The 26038-nt window shown below is 49.0% G+C and overlaps 2 protein-coding genes across 3 annotated transcripts in view; one reads left to right on the plus strand and one right to left on the minus strand.

Annotated features, from left to right (window-relative positions):
• TOGARAM2 (TOG array regulator of axonemal microtubules 2) overlaps positions 1-26038 on the plus strand; it is a 166559-nt gene that overhangs the window by 113975 nt on the left and 26546 nt on the right. The window lies entirely within an intron of this gene.
• Positions 4106-25802, minus strand: LOC141141089 (protein yippee-like 5). Of its 2 annotated transcripts, none has more exons than XM_073628798.1 (3): positions 25587-25802; positions 20513-20677; positions 4106-4945 (listed from the first exon to the last, which is right to left on the minus strand). In XM_073628798.1, exons 2-3 carry the CDS (start codon positions 20651-20653, stop codon positions 4721-4723), a joined length of 366 nt encoding a protein of 121 aa, XP_073484899.1. In that variant the 5' UTR covers positions 20654-20677; positions 25587-25802; the 3' UTR covers positions 4106-4720. The 2 variants fall into 2 exon arrangements, with proteins under 2 accessions (XP_073484899.1, XP_073484900.1); XM_073628799.1 differs by having other exon boundaries at positions 25642-25798.

Raw genomic sequence — 26038 nt, forward strand, 5'->3', positions numbered from 1 at the left:
TAATAATATCATCCATTCCTTCCTTCCCCCAAATGTCACCTCTGCACCCCACAAAGAGAACATTTCTTTATTTTATTTTTAATTTGGATTTCTTGTCCACTGCAGCAAAAAAAAAGCTTTTTATTAATGGGGGAGGGGAGGGGGAGGAGTCATACTGATCAGTTATCTCCCCCAAATCACAATGATTGGACATTCATAACTAATATCTCATCAATATCACCCCAATAATATATATATATATATAGATCACTCCAATAATCATAATAATATATATATATATATATATATATATCACCCCAATAATATATATATATAGATCACCCCAATAATATATATATATAGATCACTCCAATAATTTATTGGAGGATCACAATATCCGGCTCTTCCAGCCTTGTGAATGAAGTCTTTAGACAGGAAGGAATGGATGATATTATTATGGGATGGAGATATTACCATAGAAACGTCACATACACAATCCTTCCCATAGGAGGTCCAGTGCAGTCATGTCAGTTATTGTCATGGCGACGCAGCCCCAGCCAGCTGCCTCATTTGCATATAAGGAGTAAACAAGTCCATATAAGGCAGTAGGGGGAGGAGTCCAGTGATGACATCAGGCAGCAGTGGACTCCTGATGTGTATATAGATCACTCCAATAATAATATATATATTTTACCCCAATATTAATTATATATATATATATCAGTGGGGGGGGGGGGGTAAATATGTTATGAACGATGATGAGTTATTTAATTTATTGATCAATTTTGGATTGGATATTATAGCGCCCCGTACCCCATTATTTCTATGATTTATATTGCTGGGGGGGGATGGTACAATTCCTATCATACATCAGTGATTAGGAGGGGGAGGGGAGGGGTGGTCACCTTTTTCTGGTATATAGTATATATCCATTACCCGACCATTCCTCACCATACACACCTCTGATAGTTCTATTGACAATCAATCACCCCTCCATATAATAAATGTCACTTTATTACACCCCCTATAAGAAAGCTACATCTGTCTGTATAATCACTGGGGGGGGGAGGGGGGGGGGGGTAATGATCACTGGAGGGGGGGAGTATTTAGAAGTAAAAAAACAAAATAGTTTGAATGGATTCTATGATGAAATATTGGAAATCAATCAATAATCGTTTATCATCGTCATGGTGATGGGAATAATTGGTGTCGGTCCAGCACAGGATTTATAGGGAGATTTATGAAGCACCCCGTGATGTGTGGGGTACCGTACCCCAGATTTCTATGGGGGATCTAATAAAGGGGGTCCGACCCACTACTAGCAAGGGGGAAATAATAAAGTGGTTGGTGAGTGTACAGTATATATACAGTATCTGACAAAAGTAAGTACACCCCTCAGTGACATTTGTGTAAATCTTTTCTTCTTCCTTTTCATGTGACAACACTGAAGAAATGACACTTGTCTACAATGTAAAGTAGTGAGTGTACAGCTTGTATAACAGTGTAAATTTACTGTCCCCTCAAAATAACTCAACACACAGCCATTAATGTCTAAACCGCTGGCAACAAAAGTCAGTACACCCCTAAGTGAAAATTGGGCCCAAAGTGTCAATATTTTGTGTGGCCACCATTATTTTCCAGCACTGCCTTAACCCTCTTGGACATGGAGGTCACCAGAGCTTCACAGGTTGTCACTGGAGTCCTCTTCCCCTCCTCCATGATGACATCACAGAGCTGGTGGATGTTAGAGACCTTGCGCTCCTCCACCTTCCGTTTGAGGATGTCCCACAGATGATCAATAGGGTTTAGGTCTGGAGACATGCTTGGCCAGTCCATCACCTTTACCCTAATGGCTGTGTGTTGAGTTATATTGAGGGGGCACCAAATTTAACACACCTGCTCCCCATTCACACCTGAGACCTTGTAACACTAACGAGTCACATGACACCGGGGAGGGAAAATGGCTAAATGGGCCCAATTTGGAGATTTTCACTTAGGGGTGTACTGACTTTTGTTGCCAGTGGTTTAGACATTAATGGCTGTGTGTTGAGTTATTTTGAGGGGACAGCAAATTTACACTGTTATACAAGCTGTACACTCACTACTTTACATTGTAGACAAGTGTCATTTCTTCAGTGTTGTCACATGAAAAGATAGAAGAAAAGATTTACACAAATGTCACTGAGGGGTGTACTTACTTTTGTCAGATACTGTATGTACAGGAGAGAAGTGCAGAGGGTATGACAGTGACATTTTAGAAGCGCACCCAATTTTTGGCCACTGAAACACATTGTTTTAAAATGGTGTTTTTTTTACATTCGGCCGAAATAAAAAATGTGCCAATAATGGCACCGAAAACAGGGTGGTCCGCCCTGGGGGGCGCACATGGCGGGGGGGGGGGCGCACATGGCGGGGGGGGGGCGCACATGGCGGGGGGGGGCGCACATGGCGGGGTTGTCATCCCCAGTCAGAGCCCTCCCCTCCCTCCTTGTCACGCAGAGCGGCGATCTCTCTCTGTGTCACTGAGCTAAATCGTTCAGCAGCCCCCTGTGATAGACGGCACACTGATCCAGTGGCGGGAAATTGAAGCAGTGTGACGTCCTTCATAGGAGGCGGGGCCTTGTTACTGCAGCCCGAGGAATTCCAACCCAGCCGCGGGACACAGCGGGAGATCGGCGCTCTGTGTGATCCGGACACTGATAGGCTTCATGTACACGGGACATTTTTACAACCTCTCCTGAATGATTTAACTTGACAGATAGTAACCCGCGTTTAAAACATCCGTTTTCCGCGTTTACGTTTAGAAGCGTTAGGCAAAAATGACATTTTTTTTTCTTAAATATTAAAAAAAAAAAACGCCTGTAAACGACATGTGAGTTACCACGTTTAGCGTCTGAAATGTTGGAAACTTTGGCGTCGAAAATAATTTTTTTTGTCTTCAAAGAAAAGCCTCTAACCGCAACTGCCTAAAAACGACATTAAACAAACCTGTGTACACATAAGAGAACATTGGAGGAGTTCAGGGGCAGCTGAAAAAAGCATCCAACTACCTCTGAACAATCGTTTACCAACAGCAGTGTACATGAGGCCTAAGGCTGCAGACATGATACAAGAGACGGTCAGAGACTGAGGACATGATACAAGAGACAGTCAGAGACTGAGGACATGATACAAGAGATGGTCAAAGACTGAGGACATGATACAAGAGACAGAGAGTGAGGACATGATACAAGAGATGGTCAGAGACTGAGGACATGATACAAGAGACGGTCAGAGACTGAGGACATGATACAAGAGACGGTCAGAGACTGAGGACATGATACAAGAGACGGTCAGAGACTGAGGACATGATACAAGAGACGGTCAGAGACTGAGGACATGATACAAGAGACGGTCAGAGACTGAGGACATGATACAAGAGAGGGTCAGAGACTGAGGACATGATACAAGAGAGGGTCAGAGACTGAGGACATGATACAAGAGAGGGTCAGAGACTGAGGACATGATACAAGAGAGGGTCAGAGACTGAGGACATGATACAAGAGAGGGTCAGAGACTGAGGACATGATACAAGAGAGGGTCAGAGACTGAGGACATGATACAAGAGAGGGTCAGAGACTGAGGACATGATACAAGAGAGGGTCAGAGACTGAGGACATGATACAAGAGAGGGTCAGAGACTGAGGACATGATACAAGAGAGGGTCAGAGACTGAGGACATGATACAGGAGACGGTCAGAGACTGAGGACATGATACAGGAGATGGTCAGAGACTGCATTTTTCCTGAGCTTTTTTTGCACTAAAAGATGCCAATAATGGCCAACAATAAATTCATATTAATTGAGGATATTAATTAAATTTAATAAGTCAAATATAATAAATATTTTTTAAAATAATTGTATTTTTATATACATTTCATTTTCGGTTTTAGTTTTCCACTAGGTGCCTCCTGCATTTTCGGTACTCAAATTTCCATTCGGTGCACCCCTAATGTTTCTGAATTACGGAGTGTCCAGAATCAGAGCCTGTGGGTGTCGTTCGGACCGGGATCTGTTTCTGGCCACTTACAGGACACGGTGTCCCCGCACATCAAAAAAACCCCAAAAAAAAACGCACATCTAGAAATGGTGACACCAGAGAGAATTATTTTATTACACGACTACTGAGAGATTCTACATCACTTCCATTAAACAAACTGCATTTCAATATATAGAATTTTTCTGGTGATAGAAATCCACACTGCGGCACACCCGGGAGATGGCGAGGGGCGGGGGCTGGTGGGAGGAGCCTGGACCACCCGATAACCCCCCCAGCTGCCTTATGAGGCGCTGACCAGCGCAAGCTCCCGCAAAACACCGGACCCTGAAAACGCGGCATTACAAGCTGATCCGTATGATAAGAGGCTACTGAAAGGAGAACAAAGAAGGAATATCGATCGACACAAAGACTACGGGGGGCAGGAAAAGATTACAAATCAAACAATCGATAATATAAGGCATTTGCCAGATTGGCAGAGAGGGGGTGAGGGCCCCCCTCCCCCTCGGGGGGGTTATTGGGGTGAAATCAAACTCAGCATTTATAGAAAAATTTGCTGGAGGTGGCAGACAACTTAAAACATGAAATAATTGAGCAGGTCTTTCTCAGTTCCTCCATCTTATCAATGCGACTCGGAGACGAAGGTAACATTGTATGCAAAGACGTCGTAGAGAGTTTAACTTGGAAATAAAAGAATGATGGAGTTCAGGAATTGTCGGACGGGACGTGTTCCTCGAAGCCTTCACTCTCCCGCACCAGAGCGCGCTCCAGGATGACACGCCCCTCTTTGTAGCGCTGGCTGTCCTCCGTGGCAAATTCGTAGATCCAGCCCAGCTTGCTGTTGCAGTTTTTGCAGCTGACGTCCCGCACCATGTGACGGCCTGTGAGCATGACCCGGTCCTGGACTTCACTGTACTGCAAGTTTACCACCTGCAGGGGAGAAGAGAAAGAGAAACTTTAGTGGAGACGTCATCATGGAGGGGCGGAGACACACAAAGTATGGGGCAAGAGATCACCTAGAGGGGCGGAGACACACAATGTACGGGACAAGAGATCACCTGGAGGGGCGGAGACACACAATGTATGGGACAAGAGATCACCTAGAGGGGCGGAGACACAATGTACGGGACAAGAGATCACCTAGAGGGGCGGAGACACAATGTACGGGACAAGAGATCACCTAGAGGGGCGGAGACACACAATGTACGTGGCAAGAGATCACCTGGAGGGGCGGAGACACACAATGTACGGGACAAGAGATCACCTAGAGGGGTGGAGACACACAATGTACGGGACAAGAGATCACCTAGAGGGGCGGAGACACACAATGTACGGGACAAGAGATCACCTAGAGGGGCGGAGACACACAATGTACGGGAGAAGAGATCACCTAGAGGGGCGGAGACACACAATGTACGGGACAAGAGATCACCTAGAGGGGCGGAGACACACAATGTAGGGGGCAAGAGATCACCTAAAGGGGCGGAGACACACAATGTACAGGACAAGAGATCACCTAGAGGGGCGGAGACACAATGTACGGGACAAGATAACAGGTACCGATGTTGAAAGAGAAGACGGCTCACTCAATTGGAATCTAGTTGGGCACCAAAAAAAGACCTGACTTTCACATGTTTAAAGTTCGGGATGTGGTGGTGCGGGGGTACAGGGTAAGAAGTAGGGATTATGTGCACAAAAAAGAAAGGAACAGTCCAGATCTATTGAAAAATCCAACGAGTTTTGGAGAATCAAAAGGTTCCACTTCACCAGGGATGGAGGGATCCTGAGGGGTAATTGGCTTTAACTGACAACTGGAGCAATCTAACCAAATTCTGGGTAAAAAAAAAAAAAAAAAAAAAATATTCCGGTGCAGTGGGGCTGTGGTCAACTGCTGTTTTTGTCTGAGGGATTGGGGAAAGACTGTACCCCGCCCCCCCCCCCCCCAATCCATCACTCCAACTGCAAACCGCGCTCCCCCATGATCCAGCGGTGGACTGTTCTTGACAACTTCCCGTCCAGAGCAGGTCTATGGGCGGGATGACGTCAGGAACAGTCCACTGCACAAGACGGAGGGGGGGACAGGAGCCACACGGACCGGTCTTGTATTGGGAGGATCGGAGGATTAGGTATCTCCATTCTACAATCCCCTAGACAAAAACAAAATTCGCCCCAAGCCAAAACATCCACCCCCAGACATCCGCCCCCGCAACCAGACATCTGCCCCCGCAACCAGACATCCGCCCCCGCAACCAGACATCCGCCCCCGCAACCAGACATCTAACCTGCGCCGTCCGCCCCCGCAACCAGACATCCGCCCCCGCAACCAGACACTGGCCCCCTGACATCTGCCCCCGAAACCAGACATTCGCCCCCTGACATCCGCCCCCGCAACCAGACATCTGACCCGCGCCATCCATCCCCGCACCCAGACATCTGCCTCCTGACATCCGCCTCCTGACATCCGCCTCCTGACATCCGCCTCCTGACATCCCTCCCCGCAACCAGACATTGGCCCCCTGACATCTGCCCCCGCAACCAGACATTGGCCCCCTGACATCTGCCCCCGCAACCAGACATTGGCCCCCTGACATCTGCCCCCGCAACCAGACATCTGCCCCCTGACATCTGCCCCCGCAACCAGACATTGGCCCCCTGACATCTGCCCCCGCAACCAGACATTGGCCCCCTGACATCTGCCCCCGCAACCAGACATCCGCCCCACACCAAGGAATCCTTCCTACACCAAGAGATCTCCGCTGATCACTGACAGTGAGATGAGAAAAGGGGATGGAAAAGATGCTGAGAAATGTAACATTTCATGTTGTCACCAGAACAGGAATGGAGGGGAAGTCTTCCAATGGGGACACCAGTTCTATCCAAGAGGGGACTTCCAATGACGTTGGAGAGATTTCCTGTTGGATCTCAGGAGGGATTGGGGTCCAGCTATCCCTACTAAAACTTCACCATCCCGAGATCAAATGTTATTTCTAATCCTAGAAAAAACTCTCCCTGTATATATATAAAAAAATCTGACTTCCCCCTCCAGCCCAAACTCCCTCATCACTGCTCCTGTGCTGCCATCTTGGAATGAGATTCTGCACATGTGCGGACAGGTCTCTGCCGCTCTCCATAAACTGTCAGACTGGCCGCTGTGCATCTTAAGAGACAATGTGCTAAAAACAAAATATACACAAAATATACACAAAATATACACAAAATATACTGCCCCCTGGGGGGTGACATAGACATTCCAGGAAGGAGCAGGTGGCTGGAAACATCTCCCCCACCTAGGAGGACTCAGGAAGGGCAACCATGGAAAAGTAAAAAAAAAAAAAAAAAAAATCACAAATGTGTAAAGGGGAGGGGGGAGGGGGTCCACTTTAATAACCAATAGCATTTAGGCCGAGTCTCTGTAGTACCCGATCTCTTCTACTTCTATTGGCTGAATAAACGTTATTTCTGTGTTGTGATCTGGTGAAAGTGTTGTCACGGGGACAGGAAGTGAGGGAAATATTCTAACAGAGTCCCCAAGATCAGTAACAACCTGATAGGTTCAAATCCACCAAACTGTTAAAAACTGTTGATTGCTTTGAATCTCGGAGCCAGTTAAAAAAGTTAGGAGCCAGTTTGTTTTTAGCGTAGTATGGATTGTCAGCTCCCGGGGTAAGGCCAGGGTAACTCACTCACAGCGGAGCACCCAGTCAATAACTCCAATGTAACGCTGTTATATCAGGGTTCTGGGCTGGCCAGAAAGAATAAGGCTGGGTTTACATTGCAGCACCGAGCGGCTCACATCAGGGGTCCGGTGTGTCCCCATTTATCGTTTCAGGTCCGATTTCAGTCCGAATTTTTGGTTGAATTTGGACCTGGAACGGACCAGAAGACGCACAGGACTCTTCTGAAATTCGCTCCAAAGCCGTCCCGGAGCCCTGTGAGTCGGCTCCATAGAGAGCCAGTCACAATCTCCTGACATTGGAATTGGATGCGGAGAAAACCCACATCCAATTCACAATAGTGTGAACCCAGCCTGACACTAAAAACCTGCTATAGGGGGAAACGCCTTATTATGCCTAATGTATCATTACTGTAACATGTCAAACACCCTCATCTGCTGCCTAATGCAGCTTAAGGCTGGTCAAAACATGTCTCTACTGCACATTTTTACAACCCAACTGCACTTAGACACTTTAAATAAAATACAAAAAAGGATGAAAGAAGTATCCCAGTGCTGCTGATCTTCTGCTGCCTCTTTACAGCAACTTCCTGCCTACATGCGTGTCCCCCACAGGGACTCGTCTATCACATATCTAGTTGCCTCATCTCCCCTTCTCCGACACAGAGCAGCAGAAGCTGCCAAGTTTGTTTGTGTATTGCACAACACGCCTCCCCTTCACCCGCTCCTGCCTTCTCCTAGCCGGGCCCCTTACATTTGTATCGGCTGTCCCGCCCCCGTCCCGCCATGCACACAGCCCAGGCAGCTCCCCTGCACCACCCTCCACCAGAAAACCTCCCGATCCGAGTGCTGACAGTCTGCCTACTCTGTCAGGCTTCCGGGTCACCCTCTGCCGAAGCCTGACCTCCACCCTCCGACTCCTCCCACACTGTGTAGGTGGGCTCTGGGGGGGGGGGGGAGCCCAGCTTGGTGGCGATGTGGCACGGGCAGCAGAAGAGAGCCAACACAGCTCCCACAGAGAGAAGCCATTCATGCTCGGACCCTGCTCGGGCATTGGGGAGGAGGAGGGGACAACGGCTGTGTGAGGAGAGAAGGCCAGCCCCCTCCCATGTCACTGACAGCCGGACATCGGACTACTGCCCGCCTCCTGGGAAACCATGGAGACTAGCCAGGGGGAAAGAGAAGGATCGGCTGCCTAGCACTGCATGTCTGGGGCGTCGGGAGTTGCAGTGAGTGGGCTGGTGGCAGCCTAGGCGCCAGGGTGCGGTTTCTGGTCACCATGGCGACCTGGTGCCTGGGGTTTGACGAGCCCTCTAGTGGCTGGAGGAGAAACAGCAGCCCACATGAGTAAGAAGTACACAGCGTGATTAAACAGCACACTGCCCCCAGTGGCCACCAGGAGAACAGACAGTCAGATCTCTCCCTTTTTTTTCTTTTTTAAAAAGAGAAACTGAAAAAATGCAGACTTACCATTCCCGCTGCAGGACTCTGAACATAACAGGAGTCCAATCTTCACCCATCACAGTGAGCTTTGTCATAAAAGACCTTCAGAGACTGGGTCGCCCATAATTTGGGGTCCACTCCCCTGGACCTGTATAGCACCCTGCAGGAAAGTACCTTGGTCAGAACAAACACTGCATAGGGCACCAATATGCGGGGTCCAGCGCCGTAGGGCCACATTACAGGCAAAATCTCGAGGAATCTTCTCTCCTTCCAATGAGGCTCGGGTACCATCCATATTGGCTGATAGCTTTTTTCAAATGGATCTGATGGAGGTCTGGAAGGTTCTATGTAGAATCATGGACTTCAAAGTATGCTCCAAGAGCACATGTATGACATCCGTGACCATCCACCTTACAGACACTGGCTAAAAAAAAACAGAGGTCCTTCCTGTGTAGGAGGAGTTATATAGGGGTGGACTTCCTGTTTGACTATCTGCCAGTGTCCATCCACCAGTAGGGGGCGTATAACCCAGATAGTCATTATTATGGTTGCTCTGTGTCCCATGATGTAGGATAAAGAAAGATCTCTTTGGAGACCCAATGACTTCATTACTGGGTCTGCCTGCTGGTCCTGGCTCTGAATTTGGTGAGAGGCGGGTAGGCTCAGGTACAAGGCACAGTGCCCTGCCTCCTATCTATAATGAAAAAGTGGGCAGCACAGTGGCTCAGTGTTTAGCACTTCCGTCTGGCAGCACTGGGGTTGTCGATTCAAATCCCAATCCCAACACTACCTGCATGGAGTTTGCATGTTCTCCCTGTGCAGATCTCCTCCGGGTACTTCGGTTTCCACCCACACAAGACACACTGGGAGGTATTTCGCTCCGCCCCTAAATTGTCCCCAGAATGTGTCATGTGAGTTACTGTTTCTGAAGTGGATTTTTCTTGGCATAGACAGCCTTGTTTTATTAACTCCCTGATGGCAATTAGAAGCACCCCCCCCCCCCCCATTCTTAGCAGTAAATAACGAAGCATCCATTGGGGAAGGCATGTTTGCAGATGGGGTTCTCTCTCAAAGTGGGGGGATTTCTATAAGTGGAAGCACCCCTGACTCAGCTGCACCCCCCGATTCTGCTGCACCCCAGTGAAGGAACACAAGAAAACCTTGAAAATAACAATACAGGTGACCTCGTTTACACTTTTAGCTCTTCCTCCCCCTTCTAAAATGCAATGTCTACCATTCCTTCTGACAGCTGTGTCTTCTATCCTTTAACTCTCCTGCACCCCACACCTTATATATATCACCCTCACTTCTGTCCTCTCCTTATTACTGCGCTCACCAACTCCGACTAATTCTAAATCCACAAGCCCAACACTCCAAACCACTGGGGGATGACCCTTCTGCTTCTCCCATCCTCTGGTGATGTAACCCCAAAATCTGGGCTTCCTTCACCTAACTTTACTCAACGCGCCCATCACCCCGCACCCTCTGGCTGCAGCCGCAACGCACACAATCTACTTCCCAGTTCTCTTCTTCCCAAGACCAGACTTCCTTTCTCTTGTGGAAAAATATATGGATTGCCTGGATCAATCGTTAATTATTAAAGCAAGCAAAATTAATAATAATAAAATTTGAATATATATATAAATATATATATAATCTTTCCTCTAGATGGTATAACCAATAAGACGCAGGTCCTAGCGATCCAAAGACGCATATAACAAAAGAGAGAGAATATAGTTCTCCCAAGAGGACCACTTCTAGGACACAGCGATTGATTCAAAAAAAGTTTTATTATATTGAAAACACACAGAGAGATTAATGAAAAAGAAAGGGACTAACAGTTTACCTCACAGGTAGTTTAAAAATAGGACAACGTTGTCATATGTTAAAAAGAAGGGGAATCGCAGCTGCACAAACCATTCACACCCACATTCACACCCACATTCACAATACCCAGATTGATACAATCACTTTAGTCAAACATTAGAACTTGTAATTGCAGACTGATATAGTAGTATAAAGCTCAGTTCTCAGAAGCCAAAATTATAATTCTGATGCAGTTACAGAGCAACTTGGTTGTAGACTAAAAATAGAGAGTGAAAACCCCCGTATAGATGTGGGTGATGTCTGGTGAGTTCTTAGCTGTCATGTACTCCATACACACAGAGTATCGTTATCGCTGTCCACAAATGGATTATGATCAGTCCCTTTGGATTTTGAATAACTAGACAGATTACACCTGGTGAAGCAGGAAAGTAATTATACTGAAGCTGACATAATCAAGGGAAGCAGAATAAGCCCCGGTTCACACAGGGGCGACTTAGCCGCCTGACAAGTTGCGTCCCGTTTTGTACTACGGAATCGTTCTAATAGGAGCTCCGACTTAGAAAAAGGTTCCTGGAGTATTTTTGGGGCGACTTGCATTGACTTTTATACAGAAGTCGTTTTGCAAGTCGCCGCTGAAGTGGTGTGCAGGTCGCCTCGGTGAGTCAGCCTGCAAGTCATGTTGCCCCTGTGTGAACCGGCAGTTAGGTATTGAGTCACTTTAAGACCTCTTTCACACTGCAGCGTTTTGCAGGCACTATAGTGTTAACAATAGCGCCTGCAAACTGCCCTAAAACAGCGGCTTCATTCACACTGGAGCGGTGCGCTGGCAGGGCGTCAGAAAAAGTCCTGCCAGCAGCTTCCTTGGAGCGGTGAAGGAGCGATGAACTCACCGCTGCTCCCCAATGAGGGTGGATTTAACCCCTTTTCGGCCGCTAGCGGGGGGTTAAAACCACCCCACTAGCGGCCGAATAGCGTCGCTAAAACTACAGTAAAGCGGTACTATTTACCGCTGATGCCAGTGGCGGCACAGTATGAAAGGGGTCTAACAGTGTGGATACATCTCCAAAGGCCGTCAGATGGGGAGGCTGAAAACCGAGGACAGGAACAAACACAGCTGTGTGAAGACACTCTCACCATGTCATACATCCTTTCATCAGTCCGGATTAACATACAAAAGTGCCGTTCATGCAGGTTTTTTGGTTCCTCCTAGCTCTGAGGAAACAAGTGTTGATTGGCTAGTGAAACATGTCAGTGTGACATCAGCACATCGGTTGGGGGATTGCCTGTTTGCTGCACATGTGAAGCAGGAAGATGGAAAAGGAAGGACAGCTTGTAATCCAATGATTGGAACCAAAAAACCTGCATGAACTGCACTTTATACACAGTGGAAAACCTCAAGGCGTCAGGATATCGGCTCACCCAGAGCAATGAACACCACCCACATCTATACGGGGTTTTTTCACTCATTATTTTTAGTCTCCAACCAAGTTGCTCTGTAACTGCATCAGAATTATAATTTTGGCTTCTGAGAACTGAGCTTTATACTACTATATCAGTCTGCAATTACAAGTTCTAATGTTTGACTAAAGTGATTGTATCAATCTGGGTACTGTGAATGTGGGTGTGAATGTGGGTGTGAATGTGGGTGTGAATGGTTTGTGCAGCTGCAATTCCCCTTCTTTTTAACATATGACAACTTGAAAGCTATTGGCTACTGCCCTGTTTATAGTCCCGACGTACGTGTTTTACGTCACCGCGTTCAGAACGATCGGATTTTCCGACAACTTTGTGTGACCGTGTGTATGCAAGACAAGTTTGAGCCAACATCTGTCGGAAAAAATCCTAGCATTTTGTTGTCGGAATGTCCGATCAATGTCCGACCGTGTGTACGGGGCATTAGTTCCTTTCTCTTGCGCCCTTTGGAATTCCCGCTGTCTGTAACAAACTCACCTCTCTCCACGATCTCTTTATCGCCAACTCATTTAATCTACTCGCCATTACCAAAACCTGGCTTCATGAATCCGACACTGCGTCTTCTGCTGCCCTATCCCATGGTGGTCTTCTCTGCACTCACTCCCCCAGATCCAGTGGACACAAAGGAGGGGGTGTCAGAATCCCACATAGCACCTTCCAGATACTTCACCCACCTCCTTCTCTATCACTCTCCTCATTTGAGGCGCACTGCAATCGTCTCTTCTCCCCAGTTTCTCTAAGGATATCTGTGATCTACAGACCTCCTGGTCCAGTACCAACCTTTCTTGATGACTTCTCTGCCTGGCTACCCTACTTTCTTTCCTCTGAAATCACCACAATCATTCTCGGGGACTTTAACATCCCTACTAATACTACCGCTACTTCCAAACTTCTCAGCCTAACCACCTCCTTTGACCTGAAGCAGTGGATACAGGCTCCTACTCACTCCGAAGGCTATACCCTTGACCTTGTCTTCTCCCACCTATGCACTCCGTGCAACCTCTCCAACTATCCATTCCCTCTCTCTGATCACCACCTTATTAGTTCCACTCTCTCCCTCTCCTCCACCTCCTCTCCCTCCAACCGCCTAACAGTTACCCGCAGAGACCTACATCAGTCATCTCAACCCTTCTATACTCTGCGACTGACCACCTCTATGACAAAATCTCACCTCTCTCCTGCACCGACCTCGCCACTTCTGTCTACAACACTTCACTTCTAGCCTCACTGGCCCCCCCTCACTACACACAGAAACAAGCCCAGTCCCCTTCAACCTCGGCAAACAGATGATACTAAAAGTCTGAAAAAACATAGCCGTGCTCTCGAGCGCCTATGCCATAAGACGAAGTCCCAGAAAGATTTCAGCCAGAATAAATCTGCCCTCCAAAAATACAATTCCAGCCTCCTCACTGCCAAGCAGACCTACTTTATTACTCTCATTAAAAAGGTATCATCCCGTCCCCGTCAACTCTTCTCTACCTTCAACTCTCTACTTCGTCCTCCACCCGCCAACTCACTCACTGCCCAGGAGATCGCCAATCACTTCAAACAGAAGATTGATACAATTCATGAGGAGATCTCTACTGTTCAGATACCCTCCACACTTTACACTTCATGCCCACAGGCACCATCATTACTTCCCTCTTTCAACCCCACCACTATAGATGAAGTTGCTAAACTACTTGCTAATGTCCACCTTAACACCTGCCCCTGGATCCTGTTCCCTCACAAATGCTACGTTCACCCTCTGGCCCTATACTACAATCTCTAACCCACATCTTCAATCTCTCCCTCTCTTCTGGTATCTTCCCCAACTCTCTAAAACATGCACTGGTCAGCCCCATACTTAAAAAGCCCTCACTGGACCCATCCAATCTTAACAACCTACGCCCCATCTTGCTCCCCTTCTTATCCGAACTCCTCGGACGTTTTGTCTACAACCGACTGAGCGTCCACCTCGCTGATAATAACCTTCTTGATCCCCTTCAGTCTGGATTTCATCCTCAACACTCCACAGAAACTGCTCTCCTAAATCTAACAAATGATCTACTAACGGCCAAATCCAATGGACACTATTCTGTCCTCCTACTCCTAGACCCAAATCCAATGGACACTATTCTGTCCTCCTACTCCTAGACCCAAATCCAATGGACACTATTCTGTCCTCCTACTCCTAGACCCAAATCCAATGGACACTATTCTGTCCTCCTACTCCTAGACCCAAATCCAATGGACACTATTCTGTCCTCCTACTCCTAGACCCAAATCCAATGGACACTATTCTGTCCTCCTACTCCTAGACCCAAATCCAATGGACACTATTCTGTCCTCCTACTCCTAGACCCAAATCCAATGGACACTATTCTGTCCTCCTACTCCTAGACCCAAATCCAACGGACACTATTCTGTCCTCCTACTCCTAGACCCAAATCCAACGGACACTATGCTCTACTTCTACTCCTGGATAACTCTGCTGCCTCCGATACGGTTGACCACACCCTCCTGCTCAAAAAACTCCACGACTTTGGTCTCCGTGACTGTACTCTCCGCTGGTTCTCCTACTTATCCAACCGCACCTTTAGCGTTTCTTACAACTCTACTTCCTCCACTCCTCTTTCTTTTCTCTGTCGGGGTCCCCCAGCGTTCTGTTCTTGGACCTCTTCTATTTTCAATCTACACCTCCTCCCTGGGTCAGCTGATAGCCTCCCATGGCTTCCAACACCACCTCTACGCTGACGACACCCAAATCTATTTCTCTACCCCTCAGCTCAACCCCTCTGTCTCCTCACATATCTCTAATTTACTATCAGATATATCAGTCTGGATGTCACACCACTTCCTCAAACTCAATCTATCCAAAACTGAACTTATCATTTTTCCTCCCCCCGATCTCTCAGTCAAAATCGATGGCACAACTATAAGCCCATCCCCCACATGCCAAGGTCCTAGGTGTAGTCCTGGACTCTGAACTCTCCTTTAAGCCCCACATCCAATCACTGTCCATATCCTGCCGCCTCAACCCCCGCAACATCTCCAAAATACGCCCCTTTCTAACCAATGACACAACAAAGCTCTTAATTCACTCCCCGGTCATCTCTCGCCTCGACTACTGCAACTCCCTTCTCATTGGCTTACCTCTACATAGTCTATCACCTCTTCAGTCCATCATGAATGCTGCCAGACTCATTCACATTACCAATCGATCCGTGTCTGCTACTCCTCTCTGCCAATCCCTCCACTGGCTTCCGCTCACCCAATGAATTAAATTCAAAAATCTAAAAACAACTACCTACAAAGCCATCCACAATTTCGCCCCCAGCTACATCACTGACCTAGTCTCAAAATACCAACCTACTCGCCCTCTCCGTTCCTCCCAGGACCTCCTGCTCTCTAGCTCCCTCATCACCTCCTCCTATATCCGCCTCCAGGACTTCTCCAAACCTATGGAACTCCCTACCCCAATCCATCCGATTATCTCCTACTCTATTACCTTTTAGACGATCCCTGAAAACCCTTCTCTTCAGAGAAGCCTACCCCACCCCCACCTAACAACTGGATCTTCATTTTCTCCATCAGCTCATCCCCCACAGTGATTACCTTTTGTTCCACCTCACCCTCCCTTCTAGATTGTAAGCTCTGAGGATCAGGGCCCTCTGATCCCTCCTGTATTGAATTGTATTGTAAGTGTAATGTCTGCCCTCATGTTGTAAAGCGCTGCGCAAACTTTTGGCGCCACATAAATCCTGTATAATAACAACAATAATAATGTGAGCTATGTATATATACACACATATATAGTGAGGGAAAAAGTATTTAATCGGCTGATGATTTGCCCGCTGACAAAGAAAACGATCGGTCTATAATTTTATTGGTTGATTTATTATAACAGTGAGAGAATAACAACAAAAATATCCAGAAAAACACATTTCAAAAAAGTTATAAACTGATTTGCATTTTAATGAGTGAAATAAGTATTTGATCCCCGATCAATCAGCAAGATTTCTGGCTCCCAGGTGTCTTCTATACAGGTAACAAGCTGAGATTAGGAGCACTCGCTTAAGGGGAGCACTCCTAATATCAGCTTGTTGCCTGTATAAAAGACACCTGTCCACAGAAGCAATCAGATTCCAATCTCTCCACCATGGCCAAGACCAAAGATCTGTCCAAGGATGTCGGGGAGAAGATTGTAGACCTACACAAGGCTGGAATGGGCTACAAGACCATCGCCAAGCAGCTTGGTGAGAGGGTGACAACAGTTGGTGGGATTATTCACAAATGGAAGAAACACAAAATAACGATCGATCTCCCTCAGTCTGGGGCTCCATACAAGATCTCACCTCGTGGAGGTTCAATGATCATGAGAACGGTGAGGAATCAGCCCAGAACTACACGGGAGAATCTTGTCAATGATCTCAGCTGGGACCATAGTCACCAAGAAAACAATCGGTAACACACTACACCGTGAAGGACTGAAATCCTGCAGCCCCCGCAAGGTCCCCCTACTCAGGAAATCACATGTACAGGTCCGTCTGAAGATTACTAATGAACATCGAATGATTCCGAGGAGAACTGGGGGAAAGTGTTGTGGTCAGAGGAGACCAAAATCGAGATCTTTGGCATCAACTCAACTCGCCGTGTTTGGAGGAGGAGGAGGAGGAATGCTGCCTATGACCCCAAGAACACCATCCCCCACAGTCATACATGGAGGTCCTATGACCCCAAGAACACCATCCCCCACCGTCATACATGGAGGTCCTATGACCCCAAGAACACCATCCCCCACCGTCATGCATGGAGGTCCTATGACCCCAAGAACACCATCCCCCACCGTCATGCATGGAGGTCCTATGACCCCAAGAACACCATCCCCCACCGTCATGCATGGAGGTCCTATGACCCCAAGAACACCATCCCCCACCGTCATACATGGAGGTCCTATGACCCCAAGAACACCATCCCCCACCGTCATACATGGAGGTCCTATGACCCCAAGAACACCATCCCCCACCATCATACATGGAGGTCCTATGACCCCAAGAACACCATCCCCCACCGTCATACATGGAGGTCCTATGACCCCAAGAACACCATCCCCCACCGTCATACATGGAGGTCCTATGACCCCAAGAACACCATCCCCCACCGTCATGCATGGAGGTCCTATGACCCCAAGAACACCATCCCCCACCGTCATACATGGAGGTGGAAACATTTTGCTTTGGGGGTGTTTTTCTGCTAAGAGGACAGAACAACTTCACCTCATCAAAGGGTCGATGGACGGGGCCATGTACCATCAAATCTTGGGTGAGAACCTCCTTCCCTCAGCCAGGGCATTGAAGATGGGTCATGGATGGGTCTTCCAGCATGACAATGACCCAAAACACACGGCCAAGGCAACAAAGGAGTGGCTCAAGAAGAAGCACATGAAGGACCTGGAGTGGCCTAGCCAGTCTCTAGATCTTAAAGTGGTGTTCCGGCTAAAATGATACTTTTTAACCGCTAAGCCACCGCCCACCGTCATATGACGGCTGGACGAGGCTTCTGTTGTTCTGGGAGGACGTCATATGACATCCTCGCCCTCCCGAGCCACTAGGGGGGGGGACGCGCGCGCGTGCCCGCTGCGTCGCTCGGGACCCAGTGCGCGTGCCTGGCGGCCGCGATGTCCGCCGGGCACCCGCGATTGCCGGGTAACAGAGCAGGAGCGTGGATCTGTGCATGTAAACACAGATCCACGTCCTGTCAGAGAGGAGAGGAGACCGATGGCGTGTCCCTTGTACATAGGGACAGCGATCGGTCACCTCCCCCAGTCAGTCCCCTCCCCCCACAGTTAGAATCACCTCCTTAGGTCATACATTAACCCCTCGAGCTCCCTCTAGTGTTAACCCCTTCCCTGCCAGTCACATTTACACAGTAATCAATGCAATTTTATAGCATTGATCGCTGTATAAATGTGAATGGTCCCAAAAATGTGTCAAAAGTGTCCGATGTGTCCGCCGCAATATCGCAGTCACAATAAAAATCGCAGATCGCCGCCATTACTAGTAAAAAATAAATAAATAATAAAAATGCTATAAATCTATCCCCTATTTTGTAGACGCTATAACTTTTGCGCAAACCAATCAATATACGCTTATCGCAATTTTTTTTTACCAAAAATATGTAGAAGAATACGTATCGGCCTAAAAATTGGATATTTATTATAGCAAAAAGTAAAAAATATTGTGTTTTTTTCAAAATTGTCCCTCTTCTTTTGTTTATAGCGCAATAAATAAAAACCGCAGAGGTGATCAAATACCACCAAAAGAAAGCTCTATTTGTGGGGAAAAAATGATAAAAATTTAATTAAGGTGCAGTGTAACATGACCGCGCAATTGTCATTCAAAGTGCGACAGCGCTGAAAACTGAAAAATGGCTTGGGCAGGAAGGGGGTGTAAGTGTAAATCCCCCTATAATACACAAGCTTATTGTATTCTAGTAAAGTGAGTCTGTAAACTAAGGTCTGTTTTGTTAGTTTATAGCAGTAGTTTGTTATTTTTTAAACTTACAGAAGGCCGTGGCCATCTTAAGTGTGGGCATCTGAAGCCAGACTGTATTTCTTCCTGGATCTCATCCTTGCAGATCTCGCACATGCTCAGTGCAGCACAAGCAGTGTAATAGGTTTCAGGTCAGGTTTCCATAGCAACGGCATTGTCAGAGGAAGTCGCCGCCCCTTCACAGAAGGCATTGCAAACAGGAAATGATGCGATGGGCCGCGGCCAGAGAGGAGGAAGTGAAAAATTAATTCAGCAGATAAACAGGAGGTGCTGAGAAAAAAAATATCCAATTTGTTTACAGGGCAGAGTTTAGTGAGGGATGCTGAAGAGTTGTAAAAGTGGGAGGAGCTCCACTTTAATCCCATAGAAAATATGTGGAGGGAGCTGAAGGTTCGAGTCACCAAACATCAGCCTGGAACCCTTAATGACTTGGAGAGGATCTGCAAAGAGGACAAAATCCCTCCTGAGATGTGAGCGAACCTGGAGGCCAACTCCAAGAAACGTCTGACCTCTGTGATCACCAACAAGGGTTTCTCCACCAACTACTAAGTCATGTTTTGTGAAGGGTTCACATACTTATTTCACTCATTAAAATGCAAATCAATTTATAACTTTTATGAAATGTGTTTATCTGGATATTTTTGTTGTTATTCTCTCACTCTTATAATAAACCCACCAATAAAATTTATAGACCGATCGATTCTTTGTCACAAAATCAGCAGCCGATCGAATACTTTTCCCCTCACTGTGTATATCTGCATGTATGTAAAGCCCTGTATAAATGATTGGCACTCTATTAGGTCCCGAAAATAAAATATAAATCCTTTCATTTCATAGGAACTGTAGATTGTAAGCTCCTGAGAGCGGAGACTGAGGTGAATGTACGATATATATATATATAGCTGTATAAAGTGATAGCGCTGTACAAGTACCAATAATACATTTTGCTCGGCATCCCTTTAGATGTGAAGACTCCTCCCTCCTGGCCAATGGGTGCTGCAGACTTTAGCTGTGCGATCTGCTGATTGGTTGCTTAAGCATGCATATCTAAATGGATGCTGGGGATGTGTTCTATCACAGAATGCTCAGGGAAAAAATATTATTGTCAGACAAAACAAGAGGTGTGAGAGGTGGGTGAGGACCGAATAGGAGGAGAGGGATCGATGATGAGTGAAGTTTGAGGGTTCCATGGTGGAGATGGAGGTTTGCCGGGGATGGAGAGGTCAGAGGTCAGCTGGAAGGATCTCCATTGTAAGGCTACACCCCCAACCCTCTACTGACATCCTAGGATCCAATCAGAGGTCACTAGAGGATAGGGAGTGATGTCATAAGGGGCGGAGACACTGAGCAGAAGTGACCAGGACAGTCAGGAAAGGTAAGTGGGTGTGTCCTGGAGATGGGGGAGGGGTTACACCAGACACCCCCACAATAAAGGAACTCTTCCATAGGACTCTCTGGATATCAGTGTAACAATGTATCAGAGGAGAACTCGTCACAATGAATTCAGTGTTTCCTGATTACATGACCCCTCCCCCTCCCCAGACTCACCTTATTGAAGAGGAAGGCGCGGCCCGTGGCTCCGGTGAAGCGGGTGGAGATGAGCTCGGAGCGGTTGGTCAGGATGGTGTCACAGTTGGCGCAGGAGAAGAGGCGTGTCCCTCCGATGTGATCCAGGAAGATCCTCCCCATTATCGCCTAGTAGAGGAAAGATATCTGTGGAGAAGGAGAGAGATCCGCGTCACCGCGCCGAACCATTCCCATCCCCCAATCTATACCCCATCCCCCACCCCAATTATCTTCTATCACTTCCATTATTACTGTGACCTCATCAGCTGGGAATGTTCTACGGAGGCAACTGATGGGAGGTCAGTTCCTATAGATGTAGCCACACCCACAAGAGTCCCCTCCCCCCAACACACACCCCAGAACTACATCCCCCAACAGTCCCCTCCCCCCAACACACCCCCCAGAACTACATCCCCCAACAGTCCCCTCCCCCCCAACACACCCCCCAGAACTACATCCCCCAACAGTCCCCCCCCCCCCAACACACCCCCCCAGAACTACATCCCCCAACAGTCCCCTCCCCCCAACACACCCCCCCAGAACTACATCCCCCAACAGTCCCCTCCCCCCAACACACCCCCCAGAACTACATCCCCCCAACAGTCCCCTCCCCCCAACACACCCCCCCAGAACTACATCCCCCAACAGTCCCCTCCCCCCAACAGTCCCCCCAGAACTACATCCCCCAACAGTCCCCTCCCCCAACACACCCCCCAGAACTACATCCCCCAACAGTCCCCCTCCCCCCCAACACACCCCCCAGAACTACATCCCCCAACAGTCCCCCCCCCCCCAACACACCCCCCCAGAACTACATCCCCCAACAGTCCCCTCCCCCCAACACACCCCCCAGAACTACATCCCCCAACAGTCCCCTCCCAACACACACCCCCAGAACTACATCCCCCAACAGTCCCCTCCCCCCAACACACCCCCAGAACTACATCCCCCAACAGTCCCCTCCCCCCCAACACACCCCCCAGAACTACATCCCCCAACAGTCCCCTCCCCCCAACACACACCCCCAGAACTACATCCCCCAACAGTCCCCTCCCCCCAACACACCCCCAGAACTACATCCCCCAACAGTCCCCTCCCCCCCAACACACCCCCCAGAACTACATCCCCCAACAGTCCCCTCCCCCCCAACACACCCCCCAGAACTACATCCCCCAACAGTCCCCTCCCCCCAACACCCCCCCAGAACTACATCCCCCAACAGTCCCCTCCCCCCAACAAACCCCCTAGAACTACATCCCCCAACAGTCCCCTCCCCCCCAACACACCCCCCAGAACTACATCCCCCAACAGTCCCCTCCCCCCCACACACCCCCCAGAACTACATCCCCCAACAGTCCCCTCCCCCCAACACACCCCCCCAGAACTACATCCCCCAACAGTCCACCCCCCAACACACCCCCAGAACTACATCCCCCAACAGTCCCCTCCCCCCAACAAACCCCCAACAGTCCCCTCCCCCCCAACAGAACTACATCCCCCAACAGTCCCCTCCCCCCCAACCCCCCCCCCAGAACTACATCCCCCAACAGTCCCCCCCCCCAGAACTACATCCCCCAACAGTCCCCCCCAGAACTACATCCCCCAACAGTCCCCTCCCCCCAACACACCCCCACCGACCCCCCCAGAATGTCTCCTGTAGTCAGATCTCAGACCCCCTAATGCTCATATTATTATGACAAGCTTCCTTGGGGGGTCCTTCCTCTTACGGGGTCCTTGTTTGGGGGGGTCCTTGTTCTTATGGGGCCCTTGTTTTGGGGGGTCCTTCCTCTTATGAGGCCCTTGTTTGGGGGGTCCCTGCTCTTATGGGGCCCTTGTTTGGGGGGTCCTTCCTCTTATGGGGTCCTTGTTTGGGGGGTCCTTCCTCTTATGGGGCCCTTGTTTGGAGGGTCCTTCCTCTTATGGGGTACTTGTTTTGGGGGGGTCCTTCCTCTTATGGGGCCCTTGTTTGGGGGGTCCTTCCTCTTATGGGGTCCTTGTTTGGGGGGGTCCTTGTTCTTATGGGGCCCTTGTTTGGGGGGGGTCCTTCCTCTTACAGGGTCCTTGTTTGGGGGGGTCCTTCCTCTTATGAGGCCCTTGTTTGGGGGGTCCCTGCTCTTATGGGGCCCTTGTTTGGGGGGTCCTTCCTCTTATGGGGTCCTTGTTTGGGGGGTCCTTCCTCTTATGGGGTCCTTGTTTGGGGGGGGTCCTCCCTCTTATGGGGCCCTTGTTTTGGGGGGTCGGAGACGTGTATTCTGGGGAATGGGAAGTTCCCTTCCTGTGTGATGTATTGAAGAGACGAGAATTCCCCCCCTCCCCCTCCCATGTACAGACAACAGCTGATCACTGCCAGCCAATCAGCTGTGTGAATGGAATAAAGGAAGCTCCTCCCCCTGCAGGTGACACGCTGAGATAACAAAACACAAAGCTGTCCTGTGTGCTCAGCAAGATGGAAGCTGCACTCCCCTCCCCCCTCCTGATAGAGATTATTATACAGGATTTATATGGTGCCGCACTGTACAATGGGGGGAGGGGTATATTATGGGGTATAAGGTGGGGGAGGGGTATATTATGGGGTATAAGATGGGGGAGGGGTATATTATGGGGTATATGGTGGGGGGAGGGGTATATTATGGGGTATATGGTGGGGGGAGGGGTATATTATGGGGTATATGGTGGGGGGAGGGGAATATTATGGGGTATATGGTGGGGGGAGGGGAATATTATGGGGTATACGGTGGGGGGAGGGGTATATTATGAGGTATACAGTGGGGGAGGGGTATATTATGGGGTATACGGTGGGGGGAGGGGTATATTATGAGGTATACGGTGGGAGAGGGGTATATTATGAGGTATACAGTGGGGGAGGAGTATATTATGGGGTATACGGTGGGGGGAGGGGTATATTATGGGGTATACGGTGGGGGGAGGGGTATATTATGGGGTATACGGTGGGGGAGGGGTATATTATGGGGTATACGGTGGGGGGAGGGGTATATTATGGGGTATATGGTGGGGGGAGGGGTATATTATGGGGTATACGGTGGGGGGAGGGGTATATTATGGGGTATAAGGTGGGGGAGGGGTATATTATGGGGTATACGGTGGGGGGAGGGGTATATTATGAGGTATACGGTGGGAGAGGGGTATATTATGAGGTATACGGTGGGAGAGGGGTATATTATGAGGTATACAGTGGGGGAGGGGTATATTATGGGGTATAAGGTGGGGGGAGGGGTATATTATGGGGTATACGGTGGGGGAGGGGTATATTATGGGGTATAAGGTGGGGGGAGGGGTATATTATGGGGTATATGGTGGGGGGAGGGGTATATTATGGGGTATACGGTGGGGGAGGGGTATATTATGGGGTATACGGTGGGGGAGGGGTATATTATGGGGTATACGGTGGGGGGAGGGGTATATTATGGGGTATATGGTGGGGGGAGGGGTATATTATGAGGTATACAGTGGGGGAGGGGTATATTATGGGGTATACGGTGGGGGGAGGGGTATATTATGGGGTATACGGTGGGGGGAGGGGTATATTATGAGGTATACGGTGGGAGAGGGGTATATTATGGGGTATACGGTGGGGGGAGGGGTATATTATGGGGTATACGGTGGGGGAGGGGTATATTATGGGGTATAAGGTGGGGGAGGGGTATATTATGGGGTATATGGTGGGGGGAGGGGTATATTATGGGGTATATGGTGGGGGGAGGGGTATATTATGGGGTATACGGTGGGGGGAGGGGTATATTATGGGGTATACGGTGGGGGGAGGGGTATATTATGGGGTATACGGTGGGGGGAGGGGTATATTATGGGGTATACGGTGGGGGAGGGGTATATTATGGGGTATACGGTGGGGGGAGGGGTATATTATGGGGTATACGGTGGGGGAGGGGTATATTATGGGGTATACGGTGGGGGAGGGGTATATTATGGGGTATAAGGTGGGGGAGGGGTATATTATGGGGTATATGGTGGGGGGAGGGGTATATTATGGGGTATATGGTGGGGGGAGGGGTATATTATGGGGTATACGGTGGGGGGAGGGGTATATTATGGGGTATACGGTGGGGGGAGGGGTATATTATGGGGTATACGGTGGGGGGAGGGGTATATTATGGGGTATACGGTGGGGGAGGGGTATATTATGGGGTATACGGTGGGGGGAGGGGTATATTATGGGGTATACGGTGGGGGAGGGGTATATTATGGGGTATACGGTGGGGGAGGGGTATATTATGGGGTATACGGTGGGGGAGGGGTATATTATGGGGTATACGGTGGGGGGAGGGGTATATTATGGGGTATACGGTGGGGGGAGGGGTATATTATGGGGTATACGGTGGGGGAGGGGTATATTATGTGGTATACGGTGGGGGAGGGGTATATTATGGGGTATACGGTGGGGGAGGGGTATATTATGGGGTATAAGGTGGGGGAGGGGTATATTATGGGGTATACGGTGGGGGAGGGGTATATTATGGGGTATAAGGTGGGGGAGGGGTATATTATGGGGTATACGGTGGGGGGAGGGGTATATTATGGGGTATAAGGTGGGGGAGGGGTATATTATGGGGTATACGGTGGGGGGAGGGGTATATTATGGGGTATACGGTGGGGGGAGGGGTATATTATGGGGTATACGGTGGGGGGAGGGGTATATTATGGGGTATACGGTGGGGGGAGGGGTATATTATGGGGTATACGGTGGGGGGAGGGGTATATTATGGGGTATATGGTGGGGGGAGGGGTATATTATGGGGTATAAGGTGGGGGGAGGGGTATATTATGGGGTATACGGTGGGGGAGGGGTATATTATGGGGTATACGGTGGGGGGAGGGGTATATTATGGGGTATACGGTGGGGGGAGGGGTATATTATGGGGTATACGGTGGGGGGAGGGGTATATTATGGGGTATACGGTGGGGGAGGGGTATATTATGGGGTATACGGTGGGGGAGGGGTATATTAGGTGGGGGGAGGGGTGTCCCGGGACGGTGATGACGTCACTCGGTGGGTAGGCCGCTCCCCTCCCCCTTTCACCGGTCTCTCTCTCTCGGTTCCGGTCTCGGTGTTTTTCTCTCTCGGTTCCTCTGACTGGCCGCTCTAAGCTCCTCCCACTTCCATACTCCGCCTCTCCATCAGCTGTTTCGTCAGAATTTGTAACGGAAGTGACGTTCCGTCGCCGCCATCTTGCTACACCCTCCTCCACAATAAGGATACACGGAGAAGGGGGCAGCGGACATCTTGTTACACCCCCCGGAGTTTTGCATTTCTCACTTATTTTAGCAGTACTCGGAGCTCATAAGGTGATTTACAGGATTTAGAAATCCGCGGACTGTTTAGATGTTGAAAAGCAGCGGCAGACCTGCTCATCTCACAGGTTTGCTATTCTGACAGAACACCTCTGCTTTTATAATTCATTAAGTCCGATGGAATTATAAATCCTGTAAATCACCTTATAAACTCCGATTACTGGTAAAATAAGTGTGAAA

Source organism: Aquarana catesbeiana, linkage group LG04 (genome assembly GCF_042186555.1).
Source record: "Aquarana catesbeiana isolate 2022-GZ linkage group LG04, ASM4218655v1, whole genome shotgun sequence".
NCBI lineage: Eukaryota > Metazoa > Chordata > Amphibia > Anura > Ranidae > Aquarana > Aquarana catesbeiana.